The sequence below is a fragment of the Manis pentadactyla genome, chromosome 9, assembly GCF_030020395.1.
Source record: "Manis pentadactyla isolate mManPen7 chromosome 9, mManPen7.hap1, whole genome shotgun sequence".
Classification (NCBI taxonomy): domain Eukaryota; kingdom Metazoa; phylum Chordata; class Mammalia; order Pholidota; family Manidae; genus Manis; species Manis pentadactyla.
In genome coordinates, this window is record NC_080027.1 from 48,705,641 (window position 1) to 48,723,281 (window position 17,641).

The 17,641-nt window shown below is 35.9% G+C and overlaps 1 protein-coding gene across 18 annotated transcripts in view; it reads right to left on the reverse strand.

Annotated features, from left to right (window-relative positions):
- STK33 (serine/threonine kinase 33) overlaps nt 1–17,641 on the reverse strand; it is a 184,331-nt gene that overhangs the window by 74,674 nt on the left and 92,016 nt on the right. For 10 of the 18 annotated variants that reach the window (XM_036930987.2, XM_057507332.1, XM_057507331.1 and 7 more), the window contains 3 exons: nt 7,649–8,023; nt 6,436–6,546; nt 2,151–2,264 (listed from right to left, as the gene is read on the reverse strand). The exons of 4 other annotated variants lie outside the window; for them this stretch is intronic. In XM_036930987.2, the coding sequence (XP_036786882.2) occupies nt 2,151–2,264; nt 6,436–6,546; nt 7,649–7,870 (447 nt within the window). In that variant the 5' untranslated portion in view covers nt 7,871–8,023. The remainder of the gene's footprint in view (nt 1–2,150; nt 2,265–6,435; nt 6,547–7,648; nt 8,024–17,641) is intronic. 4 more of the 18 variants (XM_036930992.2, XM_036930990.2, XM_036930988.2 and 1 more) reach the window with 3 other exon arrangements.

The window sequence follows — 17,641 nt, forward strand, 5'->3', positions numbered from 1 at the left end:
CTTTCTCCCACGTTTTCTTGAGAAGTTTCTGTTTTCAAATGATAACAAGAAGTATTTCCATGATAAGATTAAATTATGCCTCTTCTTTCCTCAGTTCAGTTTTAGTATATATAATTTGGCCTCAAACCACATCTGTTTCTTTGACTATTTCTATAAAGTACCTACAACATGGTCTCTGTCCTGTCACAAAATTATTCTAACTTTTAATATGCTTTTTGGTATCTCCTTCAAAATCATGTGAATCCTTTGATGTTAGCATAATAAAAACAAAACCAACTTTCCAGGGACATCAACTGGGGAAGAAAAAACAAAATGTTTTTCTTTTGCTTCGTTATCACTTTTTTATTGTATTTATATATATCAAAAGAAACAATAGGTGGTCAGATTCTATACTTAGCCCTTATATAGCATTATACATCACTTTCCTCCAGCCTCAAAAATGAAGAGAGAGATCAATCAATCGACTTAGCCTTCAGACCAACCTAAGTCCCACTTTATCTCCTCATGTGTAACCATTAACAATACCTGACAGCAAAAGGTAAAGGAGGGAACACCCCAGGGAGCACCAGGCCTTCCATCCAGGTTAAGTAATTGATTTTCTACAATGTCACCTAAGACCTTCTGGAAGGGCTTTTTCCACTCACCACTACTACCACCACCCCAATCATTACCCTAATTGACATCTAAATTACCATTCTTATTTGAGGATAAGCAATGTCCTCATCCATATAAAAATATTCCTGAAAAGTATTATCCCTCCATCTCTCCCTGCCCTCCTCCATCTCCAAGATCAGGAGAGTACATAATAGTTCTTTTAAGGATTGGAAAGGGATTAATCACAAGGCACACTACCTAGTTAAACTTTTATCCAGGGTCATTCCTGCTGCCAATTACCTTTACCCTTCAACCATTACTATCTAGGGACATGAATTGAAAACTTTGCACCTACTATGCCCCACCTATGCAAGATAAGAGCCACATTTTAAGTTTACCCAAGAGGCTCAAGAAAAATAGTGACTAAGGAGTGAATTCCTCCTCTTATGGAATATGGTAAGGATATAGGAAGTTACCACAATTTCTAATATCCATCTCAGTTCTCTTCTTATCTCTCTTCAAATGGCTTGACCTGTTCATAATGCAGTAATATATTGTCTAAATTATATACTGACTTTATAATTGTTATCTTGGTGTTTGTATACTCTCAGCATCAATATGTATGTGCAAGATTATGAATTCCTAAAGTTGCAAGCAGGTATCCTGACTAGATAGCCCTAAAATCTAAACCCTAACTAACCCTACCTGACACCAAAGGGGCAAAGGAAATAATGTTCTATGTAGTACCATGGTTCTAGAATTCTGAAGGTTTCTATTAAGGTTCTGGCTCTCCCATCACCAAGGTTTATGTGTTACTGTATTATACTTTAGGTAGAAATGGTATGTAATTTACTAGAGTTTGTTTTACAGAATACAGAAAATCAATTTCATTTTGTAAATGTAATATTTATCACCACAAATCCAAGGAAAAAACACGATTATGTTGTCTTTTGTTTTTTTCTAGGCACAGAAATTTTTTTAAAGTTGACAAAATGATCAGGTGTAAAGTCTGAGGACACAGACTCTCTCTTAAAGAAAAGCCCTGTTCTTCCCTCCAGGAAAAATCTGCTGAGGAATACAGTGGATACAAGTACACTGTACAGTAGACAGTTGGGGTAAAAGTGGCTAAACTGAAAAAACAGGCAATGAATAACCAGAGAATTAGCTAACAAGGGAGAAATGGGGAATCAAAAGAAAGGAAAGGAAAGAAGAAATGTCTATCAGAACCACATGGGGAGAGAGTGCCAGGACTTAGCTCTAACGAAGACATCTCTAGCTCTCAGGCCTACATCTACACATACTAATAATCAGCCCACTCTGTAAATTACATTTTTATAATTTCAACTCACTCTGTAAATTATATGTATATTTGGTTATATTGGTTAAGTTAGTTTAATCCTTTCACTTGCTTTTTTCAGATAGCACCTGTCTACTTGGGTTCAAGAACTGGTTCCTTCCCAGAAGACTAAAGAAATATCCACATCATCGTGGCTCTCAGGTCAGCCGTGTTACCCGACCCACTGTGCCTGCAGTGTGATGCTGCTAATGGGCCTTACCTTGTCTTTGTTCACTTTTTTAATTGCCCACTTAGTTTCTGTTTCTTTGTTTGTAGCTTCGATGACCATTCCAAAGCTCCCTTGTCCCAATATTCTTCCAAAGGCATAGATTTTCTGGATAAAAATAAGAGTTCCTTTGTCTCTCTCTGCCATTCATCAGGCATCAGGAATGAACCCATAATACTAACATAACCACCCAAGGGAAGAGAGATTCTGCTCCAGGGTAAAATAAAAAAGAAGACACCACGTATTTGCTTCATTATTATTAAATACATCTTAATTAGCCAAAAATAAGTTTGATGAATTTCATTAAATGTCCCATCGAGGAAAACCATAAAAATCACAATGGGTAAACGTGGCAAATTTCAAAATATAAAAACGAACCTCTTATAAACCACAGCATTAATGAAAAAGGAGGAATGGAATATGAATACATACATACATATATGTGTGTGTGTGTGCAAAATATATTCACTTAAAAAGTTATCCCAGAACTCTGAGAACTATACTGTAAAATCAACACATATTAACCACTGAACAACTGCTTTCTTGTTTACCAAGTAACATTTCTTCTTCATCTGATTCTATAAAAAATAGAAATTTCTGTTTTTATTCCTTTTGTTTTAGAAAAAGCAAGTAAGACAGAAATTTGAATATAAATCAGCACTGGGAAGAAAATAAAAGCCATTCATCATGAAACTATCCAGACCAAGAGTCATTGCTTATTATTTAACTTTACTTACGAAGATGGAATGCACCGGTATTGCCCACACCAGCATTCTGGCTCACACTGTCAAGTAAACAGGTACCTTATTTACACTTTCATCTTTTGAATTTGGTTGGGGGGAGTCCATCCTGCTGATCCAAATCAGCTCAGGGCATTAGCAAGAGTTAATTAGTAGAGTTTGTGGATCCATCAAACATGAGAGAACAGCTGAGTAATGCCACCAGGTGACCCTCTGTCGGGTCAGCCAGCCAAAGTCTTCCCTAGAAATGCATGCGCATGCGTGCGTGCGTGCGTGCGTGTGTGTGTGTGTGTGTGTGTGTGTGTGTGTGTGTGTGTATGTGTGTGTGTGTGTGTGTGTGTGTGATCACTTTCACCTTCACCATACAACAGGTAATCTAGCTGCCAGTCTTCATATTTTCTACTGTTACTTTCTTTCCTACTTTTGTAAAAGAAGATTCAATACCTAAGTAATTATTACCTCCTCCGTTAAGAAGGTTACTAACTCTGAGGCCATGGTGATTGTTCCTTTGACTTCCTTCAGCATGTATTTTGATCCTCAAACGCTGTTATTACTCTCTTGCTTACAAACATTTTGTCTCATGTTTTGCTTCCCAGATGGTCTAGAAGCTTCTTAAGAAGCAGTTTCTTTTGTATTCCTTAAAAAGCCTTCCCTGAAACTTTGTAGGCAAAATATTCGTGTTTAGTGCATGGGGAAAAGGAAAGGAAGGAGGGAAGGAAGGAAGGGAGTCGGGGAGGGAAGAAAAGGAAAGAAGGAAGGAAGAGAACAAAAGGAAAAGGGAAGAGAAGAAAGGAAATATTCAGCTTCAACATGTAAGACTTCCCTTATTTTTTGTGATATATGTTTTGGGGGCTACAAAAATGATTAAAACATAATTCCTATTTTCTCAGAATTTGTAATCTCCTTAAGCGACAAAGTTATTACTAAAGTCATAAAGTCTTAAGTTTTAAAAAAGATACAAAATGACATTGGGGCCAGAGACCAGAGCTAAAATACTGGGAGAATAAAGGAAAGCATTATGAGATAGGGGGCTTCTGAAATTGGCAAGTGAAGGAACAACACAACGCAAAAAATAGTTGAGAATTTTTTGTCTATATTCAAAGACAAAGGAAGGCATTCCAAAGGAATACAGTGCAAATATGGAATGAATGAGTGAATTGAGTGAATTGATAAATAAAGGAATGAATCAAAAAATCCAATCACCAAGCCAGCCAGCAAGGAACCTTCTGTATATACATATATACATTTAAGAGATGTGACAGGCTGAATATGTAGAGTTGAAACCTGGAGGAAAAGCTGCAGATTTATGGTCTCGAATGTTGTGAATGGAGACTCCTAAATGTATGCCTGGCACATCCTGCCCAGGTGATTGTCCCCAAGATACTTTCCAATGACTTATAATTACTTTGGCTCCTCTCTCTTCCCACTACCACTTAGTAGTAAGAATCAAAGTCAGAAAGCTAAAATGATTTTATTATATTTATATGCAACTCCTAAAAATATACTACGTAAAATGAGATAAAGCTCAATTTAAATGGTAATTTACCCTTTTTTCCCCATAAAACAATCTCAACTCCATGACCATTCCCCCAATTTTTCTTGTCCTTTAAAAACAAAACTCTCATTTTTTCTCTAAACATATAGAACCACAACTTGGGTGCAGTATTTTAATACTATTAAAATAGGGTTTTAAAGTGAAGAATAGGTAGAAGAATAGCCCAATTGCCCAACTAGTTCATAAACTAATCTTTTCCCTTAATTAACTGCTATGACATAATTATATAGTGGTGAATATAAGGAGAAAATGACTTCTTATTTGTAACAATCTTAAGACGATGCTATTAAAGTGGTAACGGAGATCTATTTTTATTGACTTAAAAGAAGTCTAAGATATGGTATAGAGTGTGAAACCAAGTATGATATGATTCCATTATGAAAATGTGTGTATGTGGGGGTGCTTATATTGATGTCTGGAATATTAAGAGTTTTAGATGATTCTAGCTTCCTTTTTTGTACTCTTATCAAATGTTTAAAATCTTCAAAATGAGCTGGTCTTTAATGGGGGAAGAGAAACTTCAACTATACCAGCTGTATATATACTATAAAAATATAAGAACTTTTATTTCTTCAAAATACGTGTATATTGCAATGAACTATTATTCAGCCATAAAAGGAAAAGAAATTCTGCCACTTGCAATAACATGGATGGATCTAGAGGGCATTATGCTCAGTGAAATAAGCCAGGCAGAGAAAGACAAATACTGTATGATTTTACTTACTTGTAGAATATTAAAAAAAAAAGAAAACAGAAGGAACAAAACAGCAGTAGACTCATAGACATGAAGAAGTGACTAGTGGTTACCAAGGGGGAGGGGGTTGGGGTGTGTAGGGGGAAGAGTGAGGGGGATAAAGGGGCACAATAATTTGCAATCACAACGTAAGTTGGTCATGGGGACAGTAGTTCAGTGTGGATATAGTCAATGATTTTGTAACATCTTTCTACATTGATAGATAGTAACTGCACTTGGGGAGGGGGGTAAGGATTGAACAATATGGGTAACTATTGAACCATTGTGTTGTATGTTTGAAACCAATATAAGGTTGTATATCAATGACACTTCAATAAAAAAATGTGTGTATTGTATATCTGAAATATTTCATAACTTAAAAGAAAGAAACTGAAAAGAAAAAATAGGATGACTTATACATGCATAGAAAAAATGAAGTAAAGGTCATATATGTTAAAAAATGGTTATACTGTCTCTTGATTTTTATTTTCTTCATTTTTCTATTTTCCTAATATTTCACGAGGAACACATTTTGCTTTTATAAACACTCTGTGGCTAAATTTAAAACCCAGTAAATCTGTGGATTTTTTAAAATACAGGACTTTTATTTAAAGGGGAAAATTTAAACTTTTCAAGTCAGAATTTTTCAGGAAGTTTTTCTGATCACTGCAAGTAAATTGCCAAATAACCTCTTAAAACAATTTTTTGAAGTTATTTAACATTAATGCAGTTTTCTTCTTGTAGTTGTTCTATTTGGGGTTCCTTTAATCTGATGTTAAAGGAACACATTTTAATTTCTAAAACAGTAATAATATTTAATTCATATTTGTATAATAAATAGAATCCTGGGAAGAATAATATTGGTATCTATCCAATTACAGGCTGAAAAAAATGGAGGGGTCCATGAGGGAAATTCTGGCCTCACCACCAATCATCAAGGAAGTAAACAGCCAAACCATCTACACAAAGACTCCACAATTGCCCTCAGCAACAGGCAAGACCTGAAGACCACCCACAATGTTCTCATTTTATCCACCTCCACTTCAATTAAGTCCATTTGGTCCTCAATGAACAGAAGAAATAATTAGTCTTAACTATCCTTAGTAAAAACTTTTGACACACTTGAAAATGGTAAATTATCTTTTTTCTTTCCTTTCCTTAGAGACCTAATTTTATATCATTTTTGTCATTTACCATTGTCTTAAAAGAACCCCAAAAGTTCCTAGTAGCATCAGTTTGCTTTCTATATACCTGAATAGCAGCTCCATTTTCCACCCTTATGTGAGGAACTTTTCCTTCTATAAAGTCGTCCCGACCCCATTGTTGAGATGTTTTCCTCTCTACCTTTGAGGTTCTTGAGGGCTTAGAACCAAAAAGAATTTTAAAAATTAACTTTACGATATAATATGCTTGTTGACAAAGTCAGAGCCCTAATTTAGATAATCTGACAACTCTTTAATGTACACCATGATATTTATGGTGTATAAGATAATTTACCTTTTTTTTTTTTCAAATTCTAAGCCCTATATGACTCATTGGCTCATTAGGCTAAAAGACACAATAAAAAACCATTTAATCTGGATCTAGGCAAGTCTACATGATGAACTGTATAGCAAATATATCATAATTTACCTGAAATTCTTTAAAAATCACAAGAGAAGGCAACTTCACAGCTTTTTCAATCTCCCTTATTTCAAAACATAAAAATCATCTCTGATAAGTTATGCATAAAAAAATTATTGACCAGACATTCACAAAATGTCTTGAATGAAAATAACATGATAACAACTCATTCAAAGATGCCTATAAGGCAATAACTATACCATAATACAAATCAGAAATTAAAGTTTAGGGTGAAAATTTGAAAAAGGTACAACATTGAGGGCTGAGAGCCTAATTTTCCTTAAACTTACTGTTCTTTGTCTCCAAAGCTGTGCTATGTCAATGACAATCTTCTATACCGCCTCCTCTCTTTAAATTGAATACACCTAAACCAATCCCACCACCTAGTCTAGGATTATTTTAACTAATGCAAATCAATTTTACAAAGTATATTTGATATTCCATCTAGATAACCAGGAATTGTCTTAAATTATAAGCACCCTCTATTTAATCGCAACCATAAATTCCATTCTGCATCAGTTGACAAAAGTGCCCCAAAATTCAGATTTAATTCAACTTGAAAACCAGTTCATTTCTGTATAAAACATTAAAGAAAAGAAACTGGAATCATATTTTGAATTATTCATGGCCCTGGGAAATAATTAATTTAGGCAGTGGTTGGAAGTATTGTAAAAGAAATCACTAACTTTGCTCACCTCTTATGTAAGAAAGAAATGTTCCTTTAATAAGTAAGAAGGCAATGAGTTAGTTGACAAGGGCCCATGAGATATGGTGAAGCAAGGGATGGGATTAGGAGATGGGATGTCAACTTGTGTTGAGATACAGAATCTTTGATATTTACCGAATCTTTTCCAGAGAAACTATCTTTACTGTTTTGGTTTTCTTTTATTTTCTCTGGTGAAACTGTACATTCTGAACTACCAGTGCTTGATGTCTGTGACATTTCCACCACCACTGGAGAAAGCCTTGGTCTGCAGGAACATACACAAAGTACATCTTTCTGAGAAGTAGATGAACAGTTGGCACATTTTGTGGATATTTTACCAAAGCCACTATTAGCCATTTGCTTAACTCTGCAACAAAAGCAACTTGAAAGAAAGATATTTCCACTGTTTGAGGAAAAAAAAAAAACCGAAGAGGATGGCAAAAACAATAACTTCTAACTGGTGAGGTCCTTATGTCTTTGATGCATTAGACTTATATTCACACATGAGAGCTGCAGAAAGAAAAGAAATCACCAGTTAGAAAATTTTTTATCTTATCACCCTCCTAGAAATAAGAGAAAAACTAGCAACTAGCACCAAAAGCATCCTGCCTATACATTAAAAGTTAATATATATTTAAAAATTAGGACATATTTCTAAAAAAAAACAATGGATTCTCACCTTTCAAAATGTATTTCTTAAACTCCATACATTTTATTTACTTAATAATCAAAAGAATCACACCCTTTGTTCAGAACCATAAAAACTGCTGAAAAGTATGGTCTAATGAAATCAATTTGGTGGGTTGATACCAATTTTCTAAATAAAATAGAATAGAATAGATAATATAAGAGTATTCTGGGGAAAGGCTTAAAAATGGCAGCGTGAGAAGTGAGACAGAAACCTCCTCCCCAAACCACACATAATACGAAAACATAGCAAATACAACTAATCCTCAAACAGCAACCAGAAAAAAGACTGCAACAGATTGCCTACATCTGGAGAAAAGACCACCTTATGGAAAAGGGTAAAGCAACAAAGCAGTTATCTGGCAGAACCCAAGCCCTTCCCCCACCCCAGATCGCTGGCAGGAGGAAGAAAAAGGGAGCACGGAGGGGGTGGAGGCCTAGGACTGCTGAACACCCAGCACTGGGGATGTGCTCTGGGAACATGAACCCACATGACATAGTTTTCTGGAGATTAGTGGGGTTGGAAAGCAAAGACAGGCAGAATAGCCAGAGAGGCTGAGATTCTAGCCACTTGTGGAGAACAGGTACCCACAACCAGCCACTCCAGGGGAAAAGAAAGGTGGGCACTTTGAAAGACTTCCCAACAGCAAAAGGGTTGCTAAAGGGGCAAGAATTACATAGAGCTTGCTGCACACAAGAAAAGATAGGTGGGCAAAACCATTCCGGCACACTCAGCCCAGCAGATTGGGAGCAGTCAGGAGGTTCAGGCGCCCCATCCCCCCGGGTGGCACACCAAGGTACCGCACTGTGATACACAGCCTGCTACTCCTTCCTCCTGGTCAGCATCACTTTGCAAAGGTGCTACACCCACCACTGAACCAGGCCAGCCAGAGGGAGGCCCTGCCTATAGCAGCTACAGGGGCATAACACAGAGGTTCCTCCCTGCATGCTCAGCCCACTGGCCCAGGCACTGCAGTTGGGAAGCAGGAAAGAGTTCTTTCCTCCTGGCAGGCAATGGTGCCACTCAACTGCAACCCCCATGATCACTCCAGGTGCTGGGCACCTCCAGAGAGTAGAGATTCTGGGCACTAGAGGGCACCACTTCACAAAGTTATTATACCACAATAATTATTAGAAATATGAAACAGCAAAAGAACCTGCTACACACCAAAATCCCACAAACAACAGAAACGGCCAACTGAAACAGAAATCACCAAACTTGCTAATAAAAATTTCAAAATAAAAATCATAAAAATGCTCACAGAGCTCAGGGAGAGCCTCAGGGAAGGCTTCAAGAGACAGAAACTTTGAAAAATACAGTATCTGAAATTAAACATACAATGGAGGGCTTTAAAAGCAGATTAGATGACGTAGAGGAGACAGTAAATGAATAGAAATTAGAGAAGACAAATACAAAGAAGCTGAGGAATAGAGAGGAAAAAAAGGATCTCTAGGAATGGAAGAATATTAAGATAACTGTGTGACCAATCCAAATGGAACAATATTCACATTATAGGGGTACCAGAAGATGAAGAGAGATAAAAGAGGATAGAAACTGTCTTTGGGGAAATAATTGCTCAAAACTTCCCCAATCTGGGGAAGAAAACAGTCTCTCAGGCCACAGAAGTCCACAGATCTCCCAAGACAAGGAACCCAAGGAAGACAACACCAAGACATATAATAAGTAAAATGGCAAAGATGAAGGACAAGAACAGAGTATTAAAAGCATCCAGAGAGAGAAAAAAAGATCACGTACAAAGGAAAACCCATCAGACTATCATTAGACTTCTCAGCAGAAACCTTACAGGCCAGAAGGGAGTGACATGATATATTCAGTGCAATGAAACAGAAGGGCCTTGAACCAAGAATATTCTACCCAGCAAGATTATCATTTCAATTTGAAGCAGGGATTAAGCAATTTCCAAATAAGCAAAAGTTGAGGGAATTTACCTCCCAAAAACCATCTCTACAGTGTACTTTTGAAGCACTGTTATAGATGTAAGTGCTCCTAAGGCTAAATAGCTGTCATGTGAGAAAATAAAACAAGCAAAGGAAGCAGACCAATTAATCACTAAGCAAATGCAAAATTTAATGAATTGCCTCTAAAGTCAGTCAACGGATACACAAAGAGTACAGAATATGACATCTAATTTACAAAAAAGTGAAGGAGGAAGAAAAAGAAGGGAGAAAAAAGAAACCTTTAGATTGTGTTTTAAATAACACATTAATGAGTTAAGTTAGACTGTTAGATATTAAAGAAGCTACTCTTGGCAATAAGTACATATATATCAATAATCATCTTAAATGTAAATAGTCTGAATGCACCAATCAAAAGATACAGAGTCACGGAATGGATAAAAAAAAACAAGACCCATCTATATGCTGCCTACAAGAGAATCACTTCAAACTCAAAGATATACAAAGACTAAAAGTGAAGGGATGGAAAAAGATATTTCATGCAACTAAAAGGGAGAAAAAAGCAGGAGTTGTGTACTTGTATCAGACAAAATAGACTTCAATACAAAGAAAATAACAAGAGACAAAGAAGGACATTACATAGTGACAAATGGGTCAGTCCAATAAGAGGATATAACCATTATAAATATTGATGCACCCAACATAGGATAACCTACATATGTGAAACAAATACTAACAGAATTAAAGGGGGAAATAGAATGTAATGCATTCATTTTAGGAGAGTTTAACACACTATTCACCCCAAAGGACAGATCAACCAGACAGAAAATAAGTAAGGAGACAGAGGCACTGAACAACACATTAGAACAGATGGATCTAACAGATATCTACAGAACACTCCACCCAAAAGTAGCAGGATACACATTCTTCTCAAGTGCACATGGAACATTTTAAAGAATAGGTCATATACTAGGCCACAAAAAGAGCTTCAGTAAATTCAGAAGGATTGAAATTGTACCAACCAGCTTCTCAGACCACAAAGGCATGAAGCTACAAATAAGTTATGCAAAGAAAACAAAAAAGCCCACAAACACATGGAGGCTTAACAACATGCTCCTAAATAATCAATGTGTCAGTAGCCAAATAAATCAGAGATCAAGCTATATATGGAGACAAATGAAAACAATAACTTAACACTACAAAATCTTTGGGAAGCAGTGAAGGCTGTGCTAAGAGGGAAGTATATTGCATTACAGGCTTAACTTAAGAAAGAAGAACAATCCCAAACGAACAGTCTAAACTCACAACTAGAAAAAGAACAACAAATGAGGCCCAAAGTCAGTAGAAGGAGGGACATAATAAAGATTAGAGCAGAAATAAAAAAAATCAAGAATAAAACAATAGAAAGAATAAATGAAACCTGAAGCTGGCTCTTTGAAAAAATAAACAAAATAAGACAAACCCCTAGCCAGACTTATCAAGAAAAAAAGAGAGTCTACACACAAACAGAATCAGAAAAGAGAAAGGGAACATCACTACAGATACCACAGAAATACAAAGAATTATCACAGAATACTATGAAAAATTACATGCTAACAAACTGGATAACCTGGAAGAAATGGACAACTTTCTAGAAAAATACAATCTTCCAAGACTGACCAAACAGAAAATCTGAACAGACCAATTACCAGCAATGAAATTGAATCGGTAATCAAAAAACTACACAAGAACAAAACCCCTGGACCAGATGGCTTCACCACTGAATTTTATCAAACATTTAGAGAAGACCTAATACCCATTCTCCTTAAAGTTTTCCAAAAAGTAGAAGAGGAGGGAATACTTCCAAACTCATTTTATGAGGCCAGCATCACTAATACCAAAACCAAGCAAAGACACACAAAAAAAGAAAACTACAGACCAACATTCCTGATGAACAGAGATGCAAAAATACTCAACAAAACATTAGCAAATCAAATTCAAAAATAAATCAAAAAGATCATACATCATGATCAAATAAGATTTATTCCAGGGATGCAAGGATGGTACAGTATTCTAAAATCCATCAACATCATCCACCACACCAACAAAAATAAGGACAAAAATCACATGATCATCTCAGTAGGTGCCGAAAAAGCATTTGACAAAATTCAACATCCATTAATGATAAAAACTCTCAACAAAATGGGTATAGAGGGCACGTACCTCAACACAATAAAGGCCATATATGACAAACCCACAACCAACATCATACACAGCAGCTGAAAGTTTTTCCTTTAAGATCAGACACAAGACAAAAATGCCCACTCTCCCTGCTTGTATTCAACATAGTACTGGAGGTCCTAGCCATGGCAATCAGACAACACAAAGTAATAAAAGGTATCCGGACTGATAAGGAAGAAGTGAAACTGTCACTCTTTGCAGATGACACGATATTGTACATTAAAAACCCTAAAGAATCCACCCCAAAACTATTAGAACTAATAACTCAATTCAGCAAAGTTGCAGGATACAAAATTAATATACAGAAATCTGTTGCATTCCTATATACTAATGATGAACTAGCAGAAAGAGGAATCAGGAAAATAATTCAACTTACAATTGTATCAAAAAAGAATAAAATACCTGAAAACTATGACCTATACCAAGACACTTATGAGAGAAATTAAAGAAGATACCAATAAATGGAAATACATCCCATCCTCATGGATAGGAAGAATTAACATTGTCAAAATGGCCATCCTGCCTAAAGCAATCTACAGATTCAATGCAATTCCTATCAAAATACCAGTGGCATTCTTCAATGAATTAGAACAAATAGTTCAAAAATTCATATGGAACCACAAAAGACCCCAAATAGCCAAAGAAATCCTGAGAAGGAAGAATAAATCTGGGGAGATTATGCTCTCCAACTTCAAGCTCTACCACAAAGCCACAATAACCAAGAAAATTCAGTACCAGCACAATAACAGATCAACACAACAATGGAACAGAATAGAAAGCCCAGATATAAACCCAAGCTATATGGCCAATTAATATACAATAAAAGAGCCATGGATATACAATGGGGAAACAATAGCCTCTTCAACACCTGGTGTTGGCAAAACTGGACAGCTACTTGTAAGAGAATGAAACTGGATTATTGTCTAACTCCATACACAAACGTAAATTCAAAATGGATCAAAGCCCTGAAATTAAGTCATGTAACCATAAAACTCTTAAAAGAAAACATAGGCAAAAATGTCTTGAATATAAACATGAACAACTTTTTTCTGAACTATCTCTTTGGGCAAGGGAAACAAAAGCAAAAATGAACAAATGGGACTACATCAAACTATAAAGCTTCTGTACAGCAAAGGACACCATCAGTAGAACAAAAAGGCATCCTACAGCATGGGAGAATATAGTCATAAATGATGTATCCAACAAGGAGTTAACATCCAAAATTATGAACTCACACACCTCAATACCCAAAAAGTAAATAATCCAATTTAAAAATGGGCAGACGATCTGAACAGACACTTCTCCAAAGAAGAAATTCAGATGGCCAACGGGCACATAAGAAGATGCTCCACATTGGTTATTATCAGGGAAATGCAAATTAAAACCACAATAAGGTATCACCTCACACCTGTTAGAATGGTCAACATCCAAAAGACAAGGAACAACGAAAGCTGGCAAGGATGCAGAGAAAGGGGAACCCTCCTACACTGCTGGTAGGAATGTAAGCTAGCTCAACCATTGTGAAAAGCAATATGGAGGTTCTTCAAAAAACTTAAAATAGAAATACCATTTGACCCAGGAATTCTACTCCTAGGAATTTACGCAAAGAAAACAAGACCCGATTCAAAAAGACATATGCACCCCTATGTTTATCACAGCACTATTTACAATAGCCAAGATGTGGAAGCAACCTAAGTGTCCATCAGTAGGTGAATGGATAAAGAAGAGGTGGTATATATACACAATGGAATATTATTCAGCCATAAAAAGAAGAAAAATCCTACCCTTTGCAACATGGAGAGAGCTGGAGGGTATTATGCTCAGTGAAATAAGTCAGGCAGAGAAAGACAAGGACCAAACTATTTCCCTCATTTGCGGAGTTTAACAACAAAGCAAAACTGAAAGAACCAAACAGCAGCAAACTCACAGACTCCAAGAAGGGACTAGGGGTTACAAAAGGGGTAGGGTTGGAGAGGGTTGGTGGGGAGGGAGGGAGAAGGTGATTGAGGGGCATTATGACTGGCACACATGGTGTGTTGGGGTGGGGGGTCACAGGGAAGACAGTGTAGCACAGAGAAGACAAGTAGTGACTCTGTAGCATCTTGCTACACTGATGGACAGTGATGGCAGTGGGGTGTGGGGTGACTCGATAATACAGGTGAATGTAGGGACCACAATGTTGCTCATGTGAAACCTTCATAAGAGTGTATATCAATGACACCTTAATAAAAAAAAAAGGTATTCTGCATAGATCTTTGATAAGTTCAGTGAAACTTAAATTATATAGATATACGTTTATAGAATGTTTGTGAGTGTGTGTATGTACTTAGCCACAGGATAAAATGTATTTTTTATTCACATATAGTTGACATGGAATACTACAATAATTTCATGTGTACAAAATAGTGATTTGACATTTATATACATTTATGACATGATCACTGTAATAAGCATAGTGAGCATCTGTCACCATATGATATTGGCTATATTTCCTATGCTGTACTTTACATCCCTCTGACTTAATCATTTTATAAGTAGAAGTTTGTACCTTTAAAACCCCTTCACCTATTTTGTCATTCCCCACCCTTCTTATTATGGGTTGTACTTTTTAAAAAGGTTTTAAAAATACTGGTGTAAACACACACATTACTGTGATTTCAAAATTAAAACCTTACTCTACTTATTAGTACAGATTCATATCACACACTTTACAAAGGAGTAATTTGATTTTATAAAACTATTTAGTTCTAAAGGTTTAAAGGCAATATTAGAAGTATCTTCATTTAGTACTCAAATAGCAAAACCAGGAACTGATGGATGCTATTTTTTCTGAATGTAGAACAGATATGCCCAGCATTCTACCGAACTAGAGTTACTGACAACTGTATGGTGGCAAGTAGGAAAGAACTGAGCTGAGGAAGAAGGGAGGCATGTGCTCTGCAATGCCTGCAAGAGACTGCCTTGAGAAACTCCCAGAAGTAACTGGGAATACATTAGTATGGTTTTGTGCCATAGTATTTCAGATATTATTTTAAAATATATTTTGTAGTCAAGATTGATAAGGCTGGGGATATACGGAATATACTTTTGAACTGGAATAAATTTGATCAGAATGGAAAGTTAGATATCTTTATTTCATTAAATAAATCTCTTTCTACTTTTAGTTGTCTAAGACTGGTTTTCTAATCAGAAATAAGTGCTGACTTTCATCAAATCCTTATCTATCGTGATTATCATATTTTTTTCTTATTGGATCTTTTGATATGTTGTATTGTACTAAAAGCTTTCCCAACATTAAAGCATTCTTGAATTTATAGTATGAACCCTACATGACCATGATGGATGATTCTTTTAACGTGCTGAAAAACTGACCTGTTTGTATTTTGAGTTTTCAGTTATATTCATAAGTTAAACTGGTCTATGCTTTTCCTTTTCAGCCACCTTTATCAGGTTTTGATATAACATTCTGGCTATTTTAATAAAATAAATTGGATATCTCTGCATTTCACAATGCTTGGTAACAATTTGTAGAGTATGGCAACCTACAGGAAATCTCCCAGGCCCATAGGATTTTATGAAAGATATTGCTAGTAGTTTATCCAATATTTATTCTACCATTCTTTCTTACTAACAGAATCCTAATTTTCTCCAGGGCACCAATGTGCTCATTAAAATCCTCCATTTCTCAGCCTCCTTTGTAGTTCAGGGATGGTCATGTGACTTGTGGCCATTAACTTTATAGAGGACAAGCAAAGCCATACTTAAGCGAAATTTTGTATTCTTAAGCCTTTATTAAAAACATTAGAAAAAAGATAAAAACATACTACAAGAGCTACAAATCAAAAAGAGAGACAAATATGATTAAGGAACAAAACTTAAGATGAGCAGAAATGACAAAGAACTGCAGGTTTTGTTGAATTTTGCCTATAAGGTCCCAAATAAACAGACCCTCTCAGACTTCATATCTTACCATTCTAACTCCTGTTCCAGATATACTAGCCTCCTTGCTGTTCCTCAAATATGCCAAACACAGTCCCTTCTCATGGCTTTGGCCCTTCTGCTTCCTCTGTGTGGGATGCTCTTCCCTCAGACATTTGCAGACCCTGCTCCCTCCTGTTATGGTGGTTTCTGCTCTGCTGAGACAACTTTTCTTTCTAATCACCTCATTGAAAACACCAGGCCCATTCACTCTGTCCCCTTCCTTGCTTTATTTTAATACAGGTCATTTATCATTTTGCACAGGGAGTTCTCTACCAGAATTTTTTCCTACTTTAAAGGAACAGAAGATTCCCATATAAACTGTTTCAGAGCAATGAAAAGACATCCAGTTCATTCCATTCAGTAAAAATAACCAAAATCTGACTAAGGCAATGTTCTCAAAAAGGGAGTAGGAGTTCTCACAAGCCAATCTCATTTGTGAATAGATGCAAAAATTCTAAATGCTGTACTTGTATTTACTCCAGGTAATCTGTACAGTATATTCCAAGATTATTAGATATAATGGACAAGTCAGCTCAGTATGACCTTTAATCAAAGTGGTGTGAAATAACTCTCCTGTTGTGATTGAAACTCATATTGTATGAGTAAAGATGTACAAGAAGTCCCCTCCATACAGGTAGAGGGAAAAAAGAATGCAACTGATGTCACTAGATAGACACATAAACACACATTCACATACACACATCCCTCTTACAAATGTTGGACCTTGTTTTTCAAATATATGCAGCAAGACAAAGAAAACTCAGAATATACCTGTATATACTTTGCAAAATTATTTAACTTCAGGACTTGGAAGAAAATGCCTTGCATTTCAGGTTAAATATAAAACCTATAACCATCAATGACTCAGAGCAGTGGAGAACATCAGCACATAACAGCCTTTCTCTTTATGAAAAACAGTGCTTTCTTTCTGCAGATGTAGAAAGGTCCCATGTCAGATGTGCAAGGCATTACTTTATGCATGCATTAAGAATACTGATTTTATAGTAGTTTTTATAAGAAACTGAAAGAAGTGGTCATAATGTAAAGGTTTATTTAAAGTGCAGCTGACTTTCTTCATTATAAATGGTACTCCTAAAAGCATGTTTACCATATACATAAAGTTTATATATATATGTATATATATATACACATATATATATATATAATGCCTCTAAAATATGAATAATATCATGTAAAATATATATACTTTTTCTATATATATCCACAAACTTTCAACAGAAACTGTACATATTAAATATCCCATTTACCACTGAATTTTATCAGACATTTAGAGAAGACATAATACCCATTCTCCTTAATGTT